Raw genomic sequence first — 22,504 nt, 5'->3', positions numbered from 1 at the left:
ATTTTGGTACTCTGCAAATAAACACATGTATTTCCCCCTTTAACCTATTAATATGGTAAAAGTCATATTAACTCCTTGCTATGGAATTATTCTTCATTCTTGGAATGAGCCCCAACTGATTCTGACATACTATTCTTCTAACGTGCTACTAGATTATGTTAGTCATACTTTATTTAGGATGTGTACAGGACTCTTTGAGTGGTACTGTACTATGATCTTTATGTTAGTAATACTTTATTTAGGGTGTGTATAAGACTCTGAGTGGTACTGTACTATGATCTTTATGTTAGTAATACTTTATTTAGGATGTGTACAAGACTCTTTGAGTGGTACTGTGCTATGATCTTTATGTTAGTAATACTTTATTTAGGATGTGTATAAGATTCTTTGAGTGGTACTGTACTGTGATTGTTATGTTAGTCATAGTTTATTTAAAGACTCTTTGAGTGGTACTGTGCTATGATCTTTATGTTAGTAATACTTTATTTAGGATGTGTATAGGACTCTTTGAGTGGTACTGTGCTATGATTTTTATGTTAGTAATACTGTATTTAGGGTGTGCACAGGACTCTTTGAGCGGTACCTGTACTATGATCTTTTTGACTGTGGGCTATCTTTTACAGCTTTTTGTATCAACGCTGTTTTGTAATAGAGAATTTGAAGGTTTTCTGTGTGCTATGCTCCAAAGCTGTTTAATTACCACTGGATTTATCAATGCTTTGGAAGTTGGATAGAAAGATGGTGTTTTTATAAACAATGTCACTGTAATAACTTGCTCTCTACTGTTCATTTCTTCTAAAACAGACTTCTTAAGGCAAAGCCCCCCATGCGTACGCACACATATATGGATGGGCGGGCAGTGGTACCACACACAGCCCTCCCGGAGATGCAGGTCCGTTTGGACAGCAGCTGAGCCCATGGGAAAGCCTCCCTTCTCCTCAAGCTGCGTAAGTGGAGATGGTCAGTGTCGCCAAATGGACTAAACACACTGACGCTTCACATGTGCCAGCACTGGGTCACGGGTGATACAAAAACTTCCCTTCCCCGGGGTTAGGGGAGGAAAACGGATACAAACAACCACTATGAAAGATCATGGAAGATTCAGAGAAAAGGCGACATTTAAACCAGCTGTAAAAACTTAGTAACTCTTGCCTAGAATTTTTTCTCTCTCTCCACAATGCTACTCATCCTTAAACCTGTGAGCCTGGACCTTCCTGTTCTCCCACCATGAGGTGGGGTTAGATGCTCCATCTTTGGGATGGGAGGGTGTTTTCCCATTACCATTATTCAAATGTCTGCCTTCCCACATCCTTGCATGCTTGGGGTGTTGTGAAACCCCAGCTCCAGTCAGTTTCTGGCACTGACACTCATAAATGAATGTCCCTTCACAAAACGGTGAGTGAATGAACTAATGAACAAACGGATTTCCTAAGCAGTAGTAAAGAGGGATTGTGATTTTGATATTAATTTTAGGACCCAAAACTATTACTCTTTTAAAGGTTATATTTAGGAAGAGAGTGAATTAGATAGAAAATATGTATTGTATAAATTCAAGAGAGAATTATAGTAACAATATGTTTATAAATGCACAAAACGTGTCCAAATGCAGGAAAAACACAGAAAAAAAGAGATCAAAACTAAGTTGTCTCAGGTGACAGGACCACGGGCTCGTCTTCTTCCCAAGTTTTCTTTAATGAAGAATACTGCTTTTAGAATGGGAAATAAATAAAACCTCCATAAAACTCTGCGCTTTGGGCCTTACCAGTCAGCACCTTTCGCTTAAAATAAGCAATGCCTACACGCCACTGTGCCAACACCGAAGCCCTCAGGGACTCGCTGTGACTCCCGCCCGGCAGGCACGGGGTCCCAGGGAGCAAGGCCTCACCCTGCAGGGCAGACTGACCGCCTCTACCCGCGACTGGAGAGGGGCCCTGTGGTGGGATAAAGGAAATGAAGGAGAAAACCAAAGTACATTTTTTAAAACTTTGATCTTAAGGGAATCAGGTAAAATTGAGAACAGGATTGTGCAGAAGAAAAATCACTCTTGAATGACTTTTAATAATTATTAGTCTGTATTATGCTTTTTATTACCTACTTCTGCCCAGAGGAGTATCTGTGGAAACTTTTCATCGAGTTTGGCTGGATCCCATCTCTACTCAAGTATCCAGCCTTTTCCCACGCCATCCTCACTGTCAGTGCCAATGCTTAGAAGATTAACTTACATTTTATGAGGTGCTATGAAGCACTGACACTTAAACGTTAGATAACACTGCGTTACGCCTCGGGGGTTCTCCGCGCCCTGGATAACCAGGATCTGAGGGCACCGCTGTGTGGATGTGGGAATGGACGGCTCCGTTCCGTTTTCTGGGACGCTCAGGCAGGTCATGCGGGGACCGCCTCCTGCCCGCTCGGCCAGGCGTGGTCGGGGGGAGGGTCACCCTGTCTGCACGCAGGGCTCCCCACGAGCGGTGCCCCAGCAGCTGGCTTTGCCCACGGGCTGCACGCAGGGCGGTACTCGCTCCTGCTATCCGGGGCAGCAGCTCTGAGACCTAAGGAGAGGGCCCGGCACTGGGGCCGGAGGACACCTGGCCGTCCAGGGCCTGGGCACTCCCAGCAGCTGGCCAAGCGGGCGTGAGGCCCCTCGGCCCGCTGGGACCCCGAGAATCGGCGAGAGAGCAGTCCGGCCCGAAACGCTCCCCACCGCGCGCTGCGCGAACCGGCCCAAGGAAGGAGCGCGGAGCCCCGCAGCCCGCCCGGCCAGGCGCCCTGCCGGGGAGCCCAGAGCCGCGCGCCCTCGGTGGGGCAGAGCCGCTCGGAGACCCCCGCGCGTCCGCCGCCCCACAGGGGCTCAGCCTGATCCCAAGAAGCCCGTGCGCGACCCTCGAGGAGTCGGGGAGGAATTACAAGAGGAATCTCCCACCTCCGGGGTGGGGGGCCGATTTCCTGGCTCCATCGCCCACCTCGCGGGATGCCTGCGGCCTGTCCACCCCGCCCCGCTGCTGGGACACACGGCAGGGCAGCTCCGACAGCTCCCACAGCCACCTTGAAACTGCTCGTGCAACGGTCCGACCGGCGTCGTCTCGATTGTTTTAATACAGTTAGGCTTCAGGTCCAGGGCAGTTCGCTGCTGTTTCTTCGAGGCCAGTTCTCGGACTTGTGGCAGCTTGTGTCATGGCTACGTCTGGTCGTCACGTAGTGAACCTAGTGGGGGCGCTTCAGGATCTACAAAGCAGCTCACAGGACGTGGCTCAGAATACGATGTGCGGCCCTGAGGAGGAGCTGAAGGGCTTTGGCTTCAACGGCTAAACTATTATTATTTTGCTTGTCTCACTGTTTTCCTTTGCTTCTGCATTTTCTGACTTCTCTGATTAAACTTATTCTTTAAAGTTTTCCTACAGACAAAAGGCAGGCAGAGGACATGGGGGGTCTGTCCTGGGAAGGCCCCATAGGGTCCTGCTCTGTTACAACAGGAACAAGAGAAGGACCAGGCGACCACGGTGACCGAGGGTGGAAGTGCCCAACGTGAATACACACAGGCAACCGCCGGACCTCAGACTGGACGGCCAGGCGATGCTCCTGTGGGAAATGCTACCCAGACAGGCAGCCCGGGGGGGGGGGGGGGCGGCGGGGGGTTGTTCTGCTTTTATTGGAACCTCGTGTTAATTGACTGTTCGAAACTACGTATATACATTGCTTTGATAAAGTTACCTGAGGGAGAGTTAAAAGCACCATGTCCCATAAACACAAAGTAAACACTGACCTCTGCTTCGGCCAGCCCTGCAGTGGGCCCTGTTGTAGATGCCCAGAAACATCAATTAGCCAGACAGTCAAGACCCTGCCCGTGCAGCTCACATTCCAGGGGCGGACAGACCGTAAGCCATACCCATAACCAGCATCCAGCCTGGTGACAGATGCCACACGCCAGACGCTGCCCTAAATATATGGCCTCCAGCAGATGCCTGCCAAGACCCAGTCACACGCCAGGCGCTTGCCGGACTTGGGCACATGGTCTCTGACTTCCTGAGTCTACAGCATAGAGCTCCCAGGGTCACACGTGCTAAGCTGCTCACCTGGGGACCTACTTTCAGATCTTGAACCCAGATCCCCTGCCCTCTCGCCCGGCGGTCTTTCTGTTGCATGATGATGCATCTGCATCTGTGCAGCAACAAAAAGGACGCACATAAGGCAAACACAGAATTCACCCCCTCACTTTACATAGCATATGTGTAAGTCACTGGCCTCCAAAACTTAGGTAATTCTACTGCCAAAGACCTGGTAGCCCCCCTCCCAGATCTGGCCTTGTTGGGTTGGGTTGTACTGAGTTGTTGCCAACTGTCTACATCCCTGCTTTCCTTGACACCCTACCCTATTTCTACCTGACCAAACAGCCATACAAGTAGTCAGTCTAGGGTACAACTGGAATGTTGTGGCTCAAGTGAAATAAAGTATGAAGTCTCCCATAAACTGTAAAACACTGTGCAGGTATTAATAATATTTTGTAGCATTTTTACAGTCTTCTGTGTTTTGGCAAATCTCCTTAATAACGAAGTACAGAATACTGTCAACTAATTGGACTAGGGCTACTTACCTAAGACAGTTTTGTGCTGCAATCTGCGATTTCTTAAATGGCAGATCAGTCATTTGCACTGATTTGCATGTCCACAGAGAAATACATTCTATGCTAACGATGTTCTTTCTAACAAGCCATACAAGCGATAATGAGGAGACTGAACCCCCCTCCATACCTCTGGCTCTGTTGCACAAAGCACAGCTGGCATTTCAGTGTAGATGTCATGGAATTTTTAGGGTTGGAAGGTTTCTTAGAAATCATCTGGCCCCGAGGTTCTCAACTATGACTGTGCATTAGAATCACTTCAGGGAGCTTACAAAAAAGAAGAAAAGAAGAAAAAGAAAGAACACTGATGCCAACCACCCCCTCCCCAATTCTGATTCGACTCTGCCAGACGACGCCCGGCCATCAGTTGTTTAAAAGCTTCCAGGTGTTTCTAATGGGCAGCCACGGTTTGTAACCCCTGATGTAGCCAAACTCCCCACTTTACAGGTGAGAAAACTGGCTCCTTCCACGGAGAATTCACTTAAGTAGAAGGTCAAGGAAATGTCTGCTGGTAGAGCCTAGACTGGCCCTGAGTTTTCTGACTTTCAGTCCGACATGCTCGTGCTTCAGATATCATGGCCACACTGTGTCCATGGCGGTGCACACGCACACGTGCCAGATGAACCAACGGCACCAGGCTTTCAGATTAAGAAAATGAAAACATTAATCCACAGCGAGCAGACCCAAAACGCGTGAAGTTTGGGTCTAGTTGTTTTGTTTGTGATTCCTTTTAAAGAGTGAAGAAACGAAATACAAACTGTTGCTGCACCTTTGTCTGTGGCAGAGAAGAGCCCACCACCCTGCTGAGACAACGGGTGTAAGCAACTCAAGACTCCCCAGCCCCCAACCTGCCTGGGCCAGAAGGAGAAACGAGACTTGGTGGTTGAAGTCCACAGTGGCAGAGCCAATCAGACTAAAGACAGGGCTCTGATGACTTGGGCTCCAGACAGGTGAGGCTGACGACTGGCCCCCGCCCCTGCCCCACGACCCACGGGGGTCTTGATCATGCTCGAGTGCATTTCTGTTCACTGAAACAAATAAGAACAAGAGAATCCTACCAGGTCAGCTGCCATATAGGATTTGTTCAGGCCACTCGGCAAGTGAGAGAGAAAGTCTAGCCAAAGGAAAACATAAGGAACGGGGATTTTTCCTACCATCATAACAAGGTCTGACATATTGGAAAGTAATAAAGTAGAGATGGAAGAATTCCATTTGGACATAGGTTATAATCAAATAAGGTCATGGTGTTTCATTTCAACAACTGGGAACATAAAATTTATTCCACTTTGCTGAAGAACTAAGACCGACCAATAGGCAATCCTATTGTGTGTTTTCCCAACTGTGTGTTTTCCTAGTGGCATGTGTGATAATCTGCCTTTTATTTCTTTATTTTTATTTCTTACATTTCTGCATCTTACCAGAATCTCAGGTAACCAGACTCAGGGGAACTCCCCAGGCAGGTACCCCAAGACAAGCCCTAACTCCTCCTCCACCCCCAAAGGCCCACACAGGGTGTTCACAGCAGCCTTCCTATGACAGCCAAACACTGGAAACACCCCAAACACGGCCCACTCATCGACAGAACAGGACTCAGCAACAGAGGAACAAACGTCTGAGGTGGGAGGTGTGGGCCAGAGAGGGCCGAGGTGAAGGGCGGTGCGGACGGCCCAGGTGGAGAGAAGCTCAGGACCCCACGTTACTTGGGGTGTAGCGTACAGAGAGGGAGACACACAACCCTGAGTGCGCACCTCGGTGGATTTTCGTGCATCACACAGAATTTAAGGAAGGGGTGAGCTGCATGCTGGTGGTGGGCAGAGAAGGCATGGGGGTGGGGAGGGTCTGCTCCATCCCCAGGTGAGCCCACCAGGCAGCCAGGGACTTCTGGAGGACAGGGCAACACTGCAGGGAGGGGCCAGGACCTGCCTGGTGACCAGACCCCCGCCCCAACTCTGTCAGATTGGCCCCTCAAGGACTTAAAACCCTGGTCATCTTGATGAGGCCAGTCCACGTCTGGACCACAGCCTGGGTAATCACTATTCTAACGCATCCATTAATCTTGTACTACTTCCAATCTCTTCACCACGTTACGCTGCTCAAAACACTGGGCTCTTGACCTTGAGCTGGCCTGACTGCTACAGACCCAGAGCAGTGGGAGGTCTGGGGAGCCTGAGGTCTGTCCAGGCCAATCCTACCACTGAGAGCCCTTCAGGCAATCACGCTTTCCCCCTTTCTCTCCAAGCACTCTCAGAGGATCAGTTCTATTCTAAGCAAAAATCAGAGCTGTTATTTCTTTTCCAAGATGGAGGAAGAAAACAGGAAAGCGAACGGTCCTCCTGTCAAACCTCACAGCAGGGAGCTGAGGAAGAGCCCTCCCCCACCCCACGGTGGAAGGTGACTGAGCCGGTGAACCTCCTCCTTGGAGATGAAAGAAGAACCTTCTCCTTGGCCACAGGGCCAGCCTCCCTCTCCCTCTCCCGCCCCCGCCCTCCTAATAAAGCCCACAGGCCGGCCACAGCCTGATTTCCACAGGGTCTCACCCACGCAGCATCACCAGTTTCCAGTCTCTGGGATTTCTTCCAATTCTGAGAACAAGTTTAAAACCCCATTAACAAAACTGATTTCGAGGCAAATGAATCAAGGGGAGGCCCCTCCGCAGATCGTTTTCTCTTATTCATGAAAGTGAATGCAACTAAGAACCTCCCAGTTGATGGGTACCCTGGCCCAGGGTTTCTCCAGGGTTTGGGTGAGCGTGAGGCTCCTGGCTCATTCTATCACCGGAATCTGCTTTCAGAGCAAAAAGACAACACCAGTCACCAGCTTGCCCAGCTGGTACCACCAGCCCCCGCTCGGCTTCTGCAAAGGTGCTCGCGACGCAGTTATTCTCACTTCAACACCCATCTCACCATAAACGACCATTTCCTCACTTTTGCCGACATCATGAAGGGTTCACAAGTAGCAAATCGAGAACTTGCCCCTTGAAGGCCCATGATGGTGATCCCCCCGTGCTTCTGTGCAGCTGTGGGAAGCAAATGATGATTCAGTTGGAGGAACAGTGGGGCACCCCCGGGTCTAGATTCTGCCGCGTTCACCTAATTTAACATCTAAGTGACCAAGTTTACCACCTGTTAAATGAGAACGAAATTATCTCAGGAGAAAAGAATCGCTCAGGAATGTTGCAGAAATCCAAGAAGATAACGTGTGAAAACACTCAGAAAAGTACATAACCCGATGCAAACACACTGCTATCACATAACCCTGTTTCAGTTACAGAAGAGACATGCGGGGCGTTAACCCTCTTGGACTCCCTCACAAGCTCTGAGCCCGGGGAACAGACCAGGGCATGTTTCAAAACAACCCCACGCCAAGCCTGACCTCGTGAAAATCACCCCTGCGTTGGAGAACTCTGCCATCACCCAGCCGTCAACTGACACTCAACAGACCCGCCCCTGCGGAACCTGTGTGCCCAAGGGTCCCAGGACGGGCAGACGGCACCTCTGAAACAGAGGCTCACCCCAGGATGGCCCCGGCTGCTGACAGCTGACCGTCGTGTGTCTGCCCAACGCCCCTGTGGTGGAGCCGGCTGGGTGGAAATCAGCCCAGGGGCAACATTTAGGCCATGGAAACTGACTGCAAATCAACACACTCCCGGCCAGAGCTGGTTGTTGAACATTTACCAACATACCACTGGCTGAAACACTGAAATTCCCACATGGTTACCTAGAGATCAAAAAAGAAAAACAAAAGTTTTTTTTAAAATATATCATCTCTAGAACTCAAGTTTAGTATAAAATTTTGCTTTAAAAATAGTCCTGTGCTTTTCACAGTGGCGTGACCACTGGCACACGCCCCTCATCTAGCCTCTGGTCGCGGCTGAAAACATCAACAGCTCGTGACCCCCAACGCCAGCTCCCAATCTCTTCCAACGCCTCCAGCAAAATGAACCAAAACTGAACGAGGATGTAGCACATTTCTCTCAAGATCGCGGCAATTCTAGGCTCAGAGTCCTACTAACAGAGAAGGGGCAGCCATGAAATACGTTAAAACTTTAAAACTCTTCCTGCCACAAACCCACGTCCATCCTCTGAAGAAACTGTGTCTGTAAAAAGCTGTTTCACAGGGTGGGCGTCCCCAGGGCCAGGAGGTGCGAGCCCACTCCTGGGACAGCTCCGTGGAGGCGGGCCGATCCCGCCCCAGTGCAGACAGGGCGAATGCAACCACGGGGTCTGTGCCCCAGCAGGGGCTGCTGCCGCTGGGAGAAGGCCACACCCTGCAGACTGGACCACACTGCTGCAGCCCTGCCCCCGTTGGCGACACGTTTATAATCGCCGTGGCAACTGGACGGGGCGGGGGAGAGGAAAGGGTTCCCAACTCCGAGAAGGGGATGCTTCCTAAAGTGCAAAAATGCATCCCCAGACACAGGGCTCCAGAGAAGGGCACGGTCGTAGGCTCAGGAAATCTAGGGTGGTTTGAAATGAGCTAATTAAAACTCCAATCTTGGCTTCCAAAGACAGCTCAGACCATCCAACTGTCTAACAGTTGATAATGATAAACTGAAAAAAAAAATGTTGTTTTAAATATTAATGTAGAAAAAAACAGGTTGCCATAAATATCTTAAAAACCAAATGTTTTAGGCACTTGAAAGGAAAAGAAACAAACTGCAGAGCAAATACCAGTCCAACATAAACCTCAAATAGTGACACTTCTTGGCTCTGATACAGTCTGCTTGGCTGAACTCACTCCACCCAGGCCCCAGATGCTCCTGTACAATAGCGCTCCTCTTCACATTGCTGACATTCTTAGGCAGACACAAGAGCTAGTGCTTACAAGACCCCAACCGCAGCATAAACAAATCAGCAGAGGCTCAGGCCAGAAAGAAAGCCCTGGTGAGCGCGGCTCCCGGGGTGTGGATGCGGTTCTCATCCCCGCAGCCCCCGCCCACCTGCACAGCCAGGCAGTGCTGCCCACTGGCAGCTGGCCGTTCATCCCAGGGGAAGAGGCACAGGGCCTCCGGACTCCACACACGGAATCTGCTCATTCATCAGGAAGCTATTACACACCGAGATCACCGGCGGATCCATGGACCCTGGACCCTGTAGGAAACACTGTCCATAACTGGCCCTTCGAGTTAACTTTTCCCCAGAGAAAGCTCTCAACAGCTCTGGTTTGGATATAACAGAAAACCCGAAAATAGGCTTCATCTACTAGATAACTCATTATCCTCGACTGTCTTCGCAATTAGAGATTTTGAAGGGTTAATTCAAGTAATTGGTAAATCAATCTAGAAACAGGGACAAAAGGGAAAAATAGTATTTCAAGAGCGTCTTCATACACACGCACATCCCCAGCTGGGGCACTGTCCTCAAAGCCGGTGGCCCACCTGTGAGACGGAGACACCGCCTCACATTCTTGTTAATTCCTCCTTGGGGCGGGGAAGGGCCCACCAGGTGGAGGTGAAGACCCCCGGCAGGGCGACACCTGAGGACGGGTGGGCAAGGCGGCAGCGGGGCTGTGGCGGAAGGACGGGCTGCTTGGCTGGAGGACGAGTCCTGCCGGAGGACGTCCTGGAGAGGCCTGGCGAGGCGAAGGCCCCCAGTGGGACAGTTTAACTGTTCCCTGTGGATGCACGATGACCGGGCAACTGGGAACTGCAGCAGGTCACCTCTGTGCCCTGGGAGCAGGGGACAGGGCACGGGGCCTTGGACCGTTACCCTGAAATTCCAAGGGGCGGGGTGCACTCAGTTGAGCCTAACCGAGTCTGGCGGTGGGCGCGCCGGGACAGGCTAAGCGAGGCTCGTCGGGCAGTCTGCTGGGGAAGAGGTGCGGGGATAGGCACGCTCAGAGCCATGCTGTGCAGGGACGAACCCCCAGGACTTTGCTTCCTTAACGCCCTGGCTCAAGGGAAGACCACAGACAGCTAGGCCTGAAACTACACTTTCACGTGTACCCTCTCGCTGTTTATTCAGAATAAAACACCCCCGTCGTTTCCCACTATTGATTACTGTAGTTACAAAGCCACACCAGATACGACACATTAGGGTCGCATCGACGATGCTGACGCGGCGCCCCATGAAGACGCAAAGAAGCAGAGTCCTCAGCTTCCGACGTATGAATGTCTTTTAATCCCCCGATAACTGCCAGCCCAGGTGCCGGAAGAAGCGGCCCGTATCTCCCTGGAAGTTCAGGGCCCAGAGCCGCTAAGCGGGAAGGGCTGCCTGGCGACCTGCCGACCACCCCGGAGCTGAGAGGAAGGAAAGCGGGTCACTTCCAGGTGCAGCTTCCTGCTTCCCAAGCGGCAAGGAGGTAAGAGGAGGAGCGAGGAGCCGGGTCCTGCCCCTCCCGCCTCCCCTGCAGGAGCCCAGCCTGGGGGACAGGCGCAAAGGGCTCTTTGGAGCCCTGGGCGCCTACGGTCGTGCCCGCGCTCTGAGCACGCGTGTGCGTGCGGCGGGCACGCAAATGGAGCAGAATCAATTTTAACTCATCTCCAGTCATTCACGTGAGGCTCAAAATTGCATTTCTTTTCCTGTTAACATGCCAAATTAAACTCCGCTTCACACCATTTAGCTCAGTAATTAATGCCCATTCCCTCTGAGTTTTGATTAATTGGGGTTTGGGAGCGGAACAAGCCTCCCGGCCACGCCGAGGGATGCAGCCCCACACCTCTGGGCTCCGGGGCTGCAGCTGGGGCCGTGGTCCTGCCCACAGAGCAGCCTCGGATGACACAGATGCTTCCATCACAGCACAGAACAAAGGTGGTGAGACCGTTCAGACATGCTCCCTGCTAGACCGTTTTCCTGAGGAAACGCCGGGCACATTCCACGTCAGCATACACAGGAAACAGGCTGGCAGGGCGCACAGCAACTGGTAAGAGCCGTTGCCTCTCGGTGGGCTGAGATGCGGTGGACGAGGGGGTGTGGAGAAAACACTTCACTTTTTATTCTATGTATTTCCAAACTGCTCATTTTTAATGAGAATGTATCCAAGTATTATCAGTATAATCCACTTTGAATCAATACACGATAAGCCAAAAAGAGAAAAGCAGGTAAATACTGCAGGAACTAACGTTTTCCTTTTTTATACAGTGAGACTTTGCTGCCATCTTCTATCATCACAATAATGCAGAAGTGGGCTCAGGAGTAACAATGATGCTCTGCTTCTCAAGGGAGCCGAGTGCTGACCGCTGCCCACTGTCCTGTGTGCACACACCACACGCGGTGTGAAAACTTGAGAAAGAGATAAGAGAATTGCTTACGTGGAAGAAACAGAATGGAGCTGTGGTGTTATCTTCAGGGGAATTTTTATTGTGTCCTTTATTCTTTTCTTTATTTCCAGATTTTGTAAGTTATAATTAGGAAAAATAAAGTCTTGATTTTTAAAAATCCACTCAACAGATGTGAAGATAAGCAGTGAGAATTGACACGCTGCGACTCAATGCAGAATTAGACTTTGCCATTTCCTCCTTGATCTCCAACAATCTCCTTCCTTCTGCCAACTGCCACAGACGACGCCCGTGAGTCGCTGACACGCTGGGCCCCAACCTTGGAGCCTGTGGTGAGGGAGGTGCACACATGCACCTTGCTCAGGGCAGAGAAGGAGGGGGTTCTAAATCAACCAGGAAGACTTCCTGGAAGAGGAGATTTTTGGCGTTGTCACTAACATTCAATTAAATGGGGTATGTCCGCTAGAAAATGACAAAAGACACAATTTTATTTCTCATAAGCTTTGTTTTAAATAAGCTTCACAGCATGGTAATCCTTCTTAAGGACTCTGGGAGTGCTTTACTACCTGACAGTATGTCTCTGCAAAAACTGGTACACTAGAAAGTTCTGGAAACCATCGCCATTTACATTTTATGGGTAATACATATTTGGTTCCCATTTTCTACCCTCCGAACAGCTATTCAGCTTTAAACCAACACACATAAGTAAGCATGTTGTTGACTCAGGAGAAGGTGCCAAACTCTCCATTAAAGCAAAACTAAAACAGACAAACATCTTTGCCCTCAGTAATGCGCCCCTTCTGTAAGTTTCAAGGGCTCTGGACAGACTTTTACAGGCGCACAGCCCCTCGTTCCACAGCTCTGGTTCTCAAACGCACCGACCCGGATGTGGGCGTCCCCTCATTTCTTCCCCATCACCAGGGACGCCTGTGGACGGCCAGAACGGCCCTACGCTCTCCACCCAGAACCCTCGAGGCTGTATGAGAAGGAGGGCGGGTTAGCCCCACCTGGTGCTGCCCCTCCGATCACAGGCGGGCAGCAGCCTGGTCCACGCAGCAAGTGCGGATGCAGCTGCATTCAGATGCTGCTTGTAGAGGACTCGCCTTGGCGTCACATGTCACATGAAAACCCTCCAGTGGGACAAACTGAGCTTGGATGGGGAACCCTACTTTCTCTCCTTAGAGCTCAACAGACGTGTAAAACGGAATCCAACGCTGGAGCAGGGGGTACGGGAGGGCTGTTGAGGGCAGAGGCGGACCCTGCAGCGCGGGATGGGGGAGAGGAGGGCCCCCCCGTCTCCCCTGCCAACCGCCGCGTCCAGCCGCACTTGGCCAGCTTCTCCAAGCCCCTCCTCCTCTGCTTCCCCATCTGCAGCCAGCAGGACCCATGCTCACACCCGTGTTAGGGTCTGGTCCCGGGAGGCAGGCAGGCCCTCAAGCGGGTTCCAGAAATGCCTTTTCCGGGACGAGCGCAAGTCCTGTGCGTCACCCCAACCAGCAGAGAATCCGAGTGAGGGCCCGACTCGGCACAGCAACGTAGCCCATGTGCCGTGCCTGTCCGTGGCCAGGATGGAGGTCGCACCTGGGGGCAGAAAGCGAGAAGGCCAGGCCAACAGGGGCCACAGCAGGTGGGCACTGCTGGGCAGGAACCCATGAGAGAGGCAAGGAGTAGGGTGGGTGGGCAGGAGTGCTCTGTGCACTAACCCCACGACAGGTGCCATCTGACCAGCGCCCCCCGTGGGTCCAGGGCATGTCCTTGAAGAGGAAGTGCTGTGCTCCCAGCAACTGCATGGATCAGGAAAGGACCCCTCACTCAATGGACCGCCACCGTTCATCTCCAACAGGCCTCCGTGTCTGGATGCAAACTGTCCAGAAATCAGTAAATACTTTCTGCATGCGCATGATAGCAGACCTCTAGCAGAGGAAAGGCAGTACTTCAAGACTCCTCGACAAACTTCAACCGAGAAGGGAAGTTAAAACACAAACCCTTGAAAACAACTCCAGGCACTGAGACCCGTGGCAGGACAAGGTAGGTGTTCTGGTGAACAGCAGGAGGGAAAGATCAGCGGGTGCAGGAACCGCAGGAGGAGGGGGCGGGGCTGGACGAGGGAAGACGCCCGGGAAAGGAAGGAGCGCGAGAACAGCGCGGAAGGCAACCCGGTGAAGGGAGGTCACCTTAAAGGTAACCCGGCGGCGGCAGCCACGTGGCAAATGACCTCAAAAGCTCGCACTGGCCTTAGGGGTCTAGACGCGACTCTGTGGGAAGACAGGCACTGAGGACCACAGTCGAAGTAGGTGGGACGCACGGAGGGGGAGGGGACTTGGGGGCAGGTCCACCGGTCAGGAGGGAAGTGCAGCAAAGCTGCAGCACAGGTCCTTGTGAGCAGGAAACGCAGAGAATCAGAAGATACTGCAGAGGGGGAGCTGGCAGGACTGCGGGTCGCGGTGCATGAGGGGTCCCTTAGATCTAGGGCGACAGACGAAAAGGACAACTTTAAAGAGCAAACTGAAATAATTCTGGCCATTAGAGAACAAATGTAAGTGTTCCAGAAGTGACTCGAGAGAAAGAGATTAAGTCATCCTGGAACAGATTACAGAAAAGAGAGTTTAGGTGTAATCCCATAGGTATACTAAATGTTAGGAAAGCAGGTTTCCAAATTTTTTAAAAGTAGATTTGATTCCATGGCCAATAACTCGAAATGGGAGACAGTCAAAAAACAGATGTTATGTCCTAAAAATAAATGCTGAAGGTCTAATTATCAACTACTCCATACATAAAGAAAAAAGGAAATCAAATTTGCAAAGATGTTTTAAAAGATCGTGCTTCGGCTGAGAAGTGAGATGTTGGCTTTCACGCCTGCCATGGGAGCACAAATCAGGACCGCGTGATAGAAGCCGGGTTGCCAGCACACGCCACGAGCCGCCAAAGCCCCGCAGACCACGACCCAGTACTCTGGGTGTGAGGATATATTCTAGGAAGCCAATGCAAACTACTACTGAAAGCCTTAGGCACAAAGCCCTTCTTTGCTATGACACTTATATTAATTTAAACAACAGTGGATGTATCCTAAATATTAAAATCCATGGAAATGCTCTTTAAAGTTATGTTACACCCACATGATTTGAATATTAGGCAGATATTAAAGAGAAGGTCTGCAAACAGTTATTCGTAGCATCAGAAAATGCAGGTTTAGACTACTGACTGCTCAGGATACAAAACTGTAGGTTTAATATGCTGGCGACTATGCAGAAATCTGCACAGGAAAAAGGCTGGAGCACTTCCATTAAACTATTGACACAGAGGTTTCCCCTGGGCAGTGACTTCTACTTTCCTCATATTTTCGGCTTTTGAAACTTTTTAATATGAGCCCGTCTCTATTAAAAGAAAAGAAGTGGGAGGAAATGACTAAAGAAATCAGGAAGGAGAAAGCAGAGGCACCGGAGCGCGGGGTGAGCACCCGGGAGAGGCGTGGGGACGCGCGCACCCAGGGGGCAAGTTCACGTTTCTGCTCGGGGAAGGTGGGGAAACCTCAAGGGCAGGAAAACACTCCACCTGTTCACTCCCTGGTCAGCTGGCCAAGGCTGAGCCGTGCTGCGATGACAACATCCCCATAGCTCAGTGAGCCGGGCCAGCTCGGTGTGCGTGCAGAGTCTGTGGCTCTGCTGCAGGGACTGAGACTCCCCTCTGCACCCGGGTGGTCGTGGCAAAAGCAGCTGCTCATGGGGCAGTGGCCGTGACACCACTCAGCGTTCACTCCCCAGGAGGGGGCTCCTCCACACACGAAGCTCTCCTGCGGCCGGGACACTCCATCTTCCCCAAGCCCCTCCTCCACGGAAAGGGCAGGACATCATCAAGAACTGAGGACACAGCGAAGTGAGGATATAAGACTGAATGGCCGAGGACACAGCAGGAGAACTGTGCTTCCTTAAAGGAATCGCTTCTCTGATGCAGACAAATGGACTCCCAGGATACTTGAAGACTCCCCCAGGTTACAAATGGCAGCCCCTCCATCTGGGCCAACTACAGACAGATGGGCACAACTTCTCTCCCAGGATTCAGGAAGTTTTCAAGGAAAATCCTGCTCAGTGGGCCCAGAGCAACGTGGATCACAGAAAGCACTAGGGCTGCCCCCAAACTGACCGACTTCAGAGTATCCAAATCCTGAATTTCTTCCTGATCCTTTGGAGCCGTGTGATGGGTCTCATCTGTAGTCTCCACCACAGCAAGCTCAGCGAGGGCTTCTGTGGGAAAGCGGGCAAGACGAGGGCTGACTGGCCACTGGTCCTCATTGCCCAGCACAGGGACCTCCTCAGACACACCCCCAGGGCCTTGAGCAGAGGCCGACCTGCAAACACCGCGGCTGAACTCCCAAGAGCATGCTTCAGGAATTGGAATAGCCCAAGAGAAGCAAGAGAATGGTCCACTGGTGAAGATCAAAACCCGCAGACTTGGCCTCTACATCTTGCTGATAAAACGATCCTCAACATCTTTATCCAAGATTCAAAGCGCCATGAACCTGAGGCTTATCCAGACAAAACTGTTATCAGCCTCTACCTCCCTGGAGTCTAGAAGCCCAATCAGGATATCACCGTCAAGTGAAGAACCAGTAATCTGATCGGTCCTCAGTGCTGCTTTTATTACCTAAACAGCAGAAGCCACACAGGAGCATCATCTTCCTGGAAGGGGGTGAAAATGGTTCTCACAAAGTGGAGTTTGTAAAGCCATTCCACGGAAATCCCATTAAGCGCCGGAAATCAGCCTTAAGAGCCGGAATGCCGAGCCCGCCCTCGGGGCAGCCCCTCCGCACAGAGCCAGCAGCCTCAGAACGTCTAGATCACATGGGCCTTTTCAGGCTCTCCGGGTGGCCCATGATTCATACCGTGTTGATTTTATTGCTGTTACCTAATCTCTTTTTCAAACTGACTGTACTTTTTCATAGTCTCCAAGTTGTCAAATTAAAGCATCTTATTATTCTATATTTTCCAGTGCAATAAAACAGAATAGCTCCGTTTATCAAATTTGCCAGGGCATGCTGGGTATGCCAGTAGATCACAACCAGCAGCTGACAAACCCAGCTTGTGGTCGCTAAACACAAAAATGAAAAAAAAAAGAAAAGTGTTCTGAGAGCTTCCAACAAAAATACTGATTTGGTCTGCTTCTTTCAGACCTCAAGAAAGCTTTAGAAGGAAAAGAAGAAAAAAGGGAGGGAGGAGGGAGGATGGTTCCTTCACGTGCTCGGGGCCCAGGGGCCTGTGCTGCTGGGGACCGGCAGCTGCATTTCTGAGACCCCAGAAGGGCCAACTCGAGAAAGAGGCAGTGGGTGGCCCGGGACCTGACCCCAGGCCTCGTCCAGATCCGGAGGCCCGCCAGCCCAGCCAGGCCCAGTGAGGCTCTTGCTGTGGCGATGGACGCTGTTTAGGGGAGCGAGGCGGCCGTCCTAGAGGTCCCTCCCCAGCCCCAGCGTTTGCTTCTCCACCCCTGGCCCCACTAGTGTTCATCGCTGGACTTAGGGGCTGTTTTGTGCCCAGGTTCTCGTCCAGTTGCCCACCCAGTGTTAACCCCACCTGAAGACCATCAGGTACCATCTGTCCTCCTGCCCACCCACCTCAGACACCCAAGACATTTCCACCAAGAAGCTTCCATCTGAGGCCAGAATGGGGTCTTAGGCCTCCCCCAGGGCTGCCCTCTGCATGGGAGCTGGGGGCTTGGCTGGCCTGCACAGGTCAGCACCCAAGGCAGCAGGCCTTAACCAGACCTGCCTTTCTTTTCTTTTTTTACAAACTTATTTATTTATTTTTGGCTGCATTGGGGTCTTTGTTGCTGCACGTGGGCTTTCTCTAGCTGCGGTGAGCGGGGGCTACTCTTCGTTGCTGTGTGCCGGCTTCTCATTGCGGTGGCTTCTCTTGTTGCTGAGCACGGGCTCTAGAGCACAGGCACAGAAGTTGTGGCGCACGGGCTTAGTTGCTCCACGGTGTGTAGGATCTTCCTGGACCAGGGCTCGAACCCGTGTCCCCTGCATTGGCAGGTGGATTCTTAACCACTGTGTCACCAGGGAAGTCCAAGATCTGCCTTTCTAAATCAGACTCTGAAATGTCTTTATAAGATTCATTTTATTACAAAAGTAACCCATGATTGCTTTAGTAAATGAAGCAACGCAAAGGCACTTAAACGTAAGTTAATGATCCTCCCGTCCACACCTGCTCCAAACTGTCCCTAGTTCCCCAAAAAGATACCAGTGGTCTTCTTCACACCCTTCTTCCTGGGATCCCCCATACACACCCGCCCCAGACTGTCTCTAGTTCCCCAAAAAGATACCAGTGGTCCTCTTCACACCCTTCTTCCTGGGATCCCCCCATCCACACCGGCTCCAAACTGTCCCTAGTTCCCCAAAAAGATACCAGTGGTCCTCTTCACACCCTTCTTCCTGGGATCCTCCCATCCACACCCGCCCCAAACTATCCCTAGTTCCCTAAAAGATACCAGTGGTCCTCTTCACACCCTCCTTCCTGGTCATACAGGGAGGGGGAAATGCAGATACATAGATGGGCTTTCCCAGAAAATTACATCATATTATAACCATGCTCTGCAACTTACTTTTTCTACTTACTATATAATGGACATTTTCCTGGTCAGAAAATAGACATTTTACACGTTTTTAAGTATCTTTATAATATTCCATACCATAGATCCACCATAATTTATGAAACCATTACCATAAACCATTCCCACATCACTGGATTTACGGCTGTCATGCGTTTTTGCCACTATAAATACTGTCGGATGCCTTTGCTTTTATATGTGTGAATCTCAAAAACAAATCAAATTATCAGTGTATTTTTCATTTGGTAAATATTGCCAGATTACATTCTGAAAGAACGTCACCAAGCATACTGACCATCTAAGTACGTCAGTGCCCATTTCCCTGTGTTCTCACCCGCACTGGATGTTATTCATCTTTTAAGTGTTGGCAATCTGATGGGTGTGGTTTATAATTATATTTCCTTAATTACTATTGAAGGTTAACATATTTTCACAATTTCCTCTTCTGTAAATTACTATATTCACATCTTCACCCACCTTCCTATGGAATTCTTTGCCTTTTTCTTATAATGTGTAAGAGTTCTTTGTAGTTAAGAATCCAAACACTTGGTCTGCCATGTTGCTAATGGTTTTCCCAATCTGTTTATCTTTTTTATAACTTTGGCAAACTATACACAATCTGTGCCATCTTAACCACTGTTAAGTGTACAGCTCAGTGGCATTAAGTACATCCACACGGCTATGCAGCATCACCACCATCCACCTTGAGAACTTTCTCATCCTCCCAAACTGAAGCTCTGCCCCCACTGAACACGACTCCCCACCCCCCCCCCAGCCCCTGGTGCCCCCCACCCATTCTACTTCCTGTCTCTACTAATCTGCTCCTCTCAGGGCCTCAAATGAGTGGAATCATTAAGTATCCATCCTTTTGTGACTGGTTTATTTCACTCAGCATCGTGCTCTCCAGGTTCACCCATGTTGTAACACGTGTCAGAACTTCCCTGTTTTTTCAGGCTGGATAACGTTCCCGTGTGTGGATGAGCTACCTTTTGTCTATCCATTCACATCAGTGGACAGTTGGGCTGCTTCCTGGCTACTGTGAGTAACGTTGCTGTAAACTTGGAGGTACAAATATCTGTTCTGAGTCCCTGTTTCCCTTTCTTTCGAGTATATACCCAGAAGTGGAATTGCTGGATCACACTGTAACTTTGTTTTTAATTGTCTGAGGAACCACCACAGTATTTTCCACAGCAGCTGCACCATTTTACATTCGCAGCAACAGTGCACAAGGGGCCCAATTTCCCCACATGCTTGACAACGCGTGTAATTTTCTGGGTTTTGTTTCTTTACAGTAGCCACCATAATAGGTGTGAGGCGGTGAGTCTATTTCTTTTGACTTTTCTTTATAAAGTATCTTATTCCATGCAAGCATTTTAATTGTGCTTAACAAGGCCTGTTGGGCTTTTTGAAAATATATATAAGGTTAGTAGGATCATATATTTCTACCTGTATCCCAAGAAAAGGGAGGGGAGAAGAGAGGAAGAGAGGGAGAGAGGGGGAGAGGGGGAGGGGGGAAGAGGGAGGGAGGGGGAGGGGGGAAGAGGGAGGGAGGGAGGGAGGGAGAGAAGAACCGAGTCTGACCGCAGAACATTCTGGGCTCCACACTGGCCCCCTGTGGTGTCCTGGCTGCCGGGCCACACTCTCCGGCCCACACCCACCTGCTGCCAGGGTGACTCGTGCAGTCGCTCGTGGGGAGCACAGATCCAGGACAGCACCGCTTTGTGTTACTGCCTATCACCCCACGCTGCCATTTCACAGCTGGCTCTCAACTGTACTAGAGAACATATCAAATATTGCCTGTCTCCATAAATCAAGGCCTGTGTGTTTATGCTTCCATTTAAATCGCTTTCCTTTTCCAAAGAACTCAAAGCTATTACGTTATATAATGTTAATGTAATTCCACGCCAGGGCGGCCAGCTGGGGTCAGGGAAGGAAAGCCTCCGAGGACAGCTGTGACTTCCAGGCCTGCTTTTTGTCAAGGACAAAGGGGAGGGAACAGAGCTACAGCTTTTATCCTGTTGGTGCCACCCTGGTCTCCAATTAAATTAAACAGGCACACCTGTTTCCTTTATAATCAAACTTCACCAAGTCAGGGCAGATGACATATTTTTTTAATAAAATTATTTTTAAAGCTGCCTCCAAATAAAAGCTTCAGGAGGTACCGTCGCAAGAAGCCACGGTGGGGCCCAGAGAGAGGCCCGGCCGCGCGAGGTTGCACCCCGAGGCGCTCAGGCTGGACAGCCCTGCAGCGTCGCAAACCCGGACAGCTCTGGTCACAGAGGCCACACCCCAGCCCAGGCCACTGCTTGTCATGATTGAACAGCACCCCCCCACCCAAGCAAAGACACGAAACCGAACCATCCAGCCCGTCAGCAGTTCGTCCCCAGGGCACGCGAGCTGCCGGGACACAGGCACAAAGTTGTTCCCAGCCCTGAAATCCGCACTCTCCGACCCAGGACTTTCTCACCCCGGAATGCCTGGCGCACCTGGTATTTGACCTTCAGCCCCTCAACAGTGTCCCCCGTGGGCCTGGCAAAGACCAGTGAGCTCAGCGAAGGTCAGGCAAAGGCCCCTTCACCCCGAGGGCCTCACTGCACTGGACAGAAGGGTCCCAGGGCCGCACGGCCTCCCAAGTTGGGTCCACCCACAAGCCCCGCGTGGTGCAGAGAGCCGGGTGGAGCCAGAGCGCCTGTGTCCAGCCAGGCAGGGAAAAATCCACCCCAAACACACCCATAATCTAACGACGGGGACGGGCAGTGAGGGATAAGAAAGCCTGCCTCATGCTGGGCCACGATCGACGTGTGCAGTGCCCGGATCTGCTGCCAATCAAACAAGATGCTGGGTCTTCTTCTAAGGGGCAGCCCCTCTGAGCAAAGGCTCCAGAGCCCAGGCCTGGGAGGACACCCTGCTCTGACATTTTAGGTCCCCCATTTGTGGGCTACGAGCCCTACCTGAAAACACAAAGCACCAGACGTCTTCTCCTCCGCCTAATAAGAGAGGAAAAGAGGGGGCCGAAAGGATGAAGCTGCGGAAGAGGAGAGATGGGAAGAACTTGAGAGTCCCCAGATCAAGCAGCCCTACTCCGGAATTCTGGGTTCATGGAGCCTTAACTACTTTCACTGACACTAGTCTGGGCAGTCACCTGTAACTTTTAAATACAAACAAACAGCTTCCCATGAATCAGCTTAAAATACTGGGGTACAGGTACAGATAAAGATACAGACACACAAACACACGTTCACAGAAAGAGCCTGTTCTACTTCCATTAATCTCCCATTCCCTCTCCTTTTAGTAGTGTCCAGAGAAGTTTCAGCTCCACGACGCTCTTCGGAAGAATCAAACAAACTCAGCCTCACCCAGAACCTTCGCTCCACACAGCGAAAAGCCACGCCTGGAGTCACAGTGGGCTGGTGGGGCAGAGGCAAACCCACACCCTCAGCCATGTGTCCGGTGGCACCAGCACTTACCGTTCACGCAGGTCTCAGAGGGTGTGCACAGGCCATCCTCGAGTAAGCAGCCTGGGGAGGAAACACAAAGGAGAAAGGAGTCAGAGCCTCAAGACGAGCAATGCAGCCCTCGGGGCCGTGGCATCTGCTGACTCCTGCGTCCCAGAGAAGCAGTGCAGACCTGCGCGGGCTCTGAGGGTTTGGCCTTTCTGAGATGCTGCTGCATCATCTGGAAGCCAGAACAACGTGCCCCTGGCTTGAGTCAGTGAGAGGGAATAAATGCAGGCGCAGCTTCTCCATCAGGAGGATGGTCACCGTCATCCTGTCCCTTCTGGCAACGAGGAGGGGCCGTGTGCCCGAGGGGACCTTTCCGTGAGCGGCAGAGGGGACGCCGGGTGCGGGCCCTTCAGGCAGACACCTCGCGGCGAGCTCCCCGTCACGGCCAGGCCCACAGGGCTCTGTGAGCAACATCGTTCGGGTAGCGCCCCTGGGTCCCTCTCTCAAACGTCCTAACACCCGCTACGTGCACGCCCGAAATGGACAGGCAGCCTGCGTTTGTGGCCAACGAATGGGAAAGAGGAGGGAGAGAGGCACAGGCTCCATAAAGAGACCAGAACGTGAAGCGAG

At 51.3% G+C, this 22,504-nt stretch overlaps 1 protein-coding gene across 13 annotated transcripts in view; it reads right to left on the bottom strand.

The window, feature by feature from the left end:
• Window positions 1–22,504, bottom strand: part of PTPRN2 (protein tyrosine phosphatase receptor type N2) — a 692,817-nt gene that overhangs the window by 600,707 nt on the left and 69,606 nt on the right. For all 13 annotated transcript variants that reach the window (XR_007479336.1, XR_007479337.1, XM_049715043.1 and 10 more), the window contains exon 2: window positions 21,899–21,949. Coding sequence is in view for 9 of the 13 variants with exons in the window: in XM_049715043.1 (XP_049571000.1) it covers window positions 21,899–21,949 (51 nt within the window). In the remaining 4 variants the exon portion in view is untranslated. The remainder of the gene's footprint in view (window positions 1–21,898; window positions 21,950–22,504) is intronic.

The sequence above is a fragment of the Orcinus orca genome, chromosome 9 (assembly GCF_937001465.1).
Source record: "Orcinus orca chromosome 9, mOrcOrc1.1, whole genome shotgun sequence".
Taxonomy (NCBI): Eukaryota; Metazoa; Chordata; class Mammalia; order Artiodactyla; family Delphinidae; genus Orcinus; species Orcinus orca.
The sequence above is the reverse complement of the archived record's forward strand: the minus strand, read 5'-3'. Positions and strand labels throughout refer to the sequence as shown.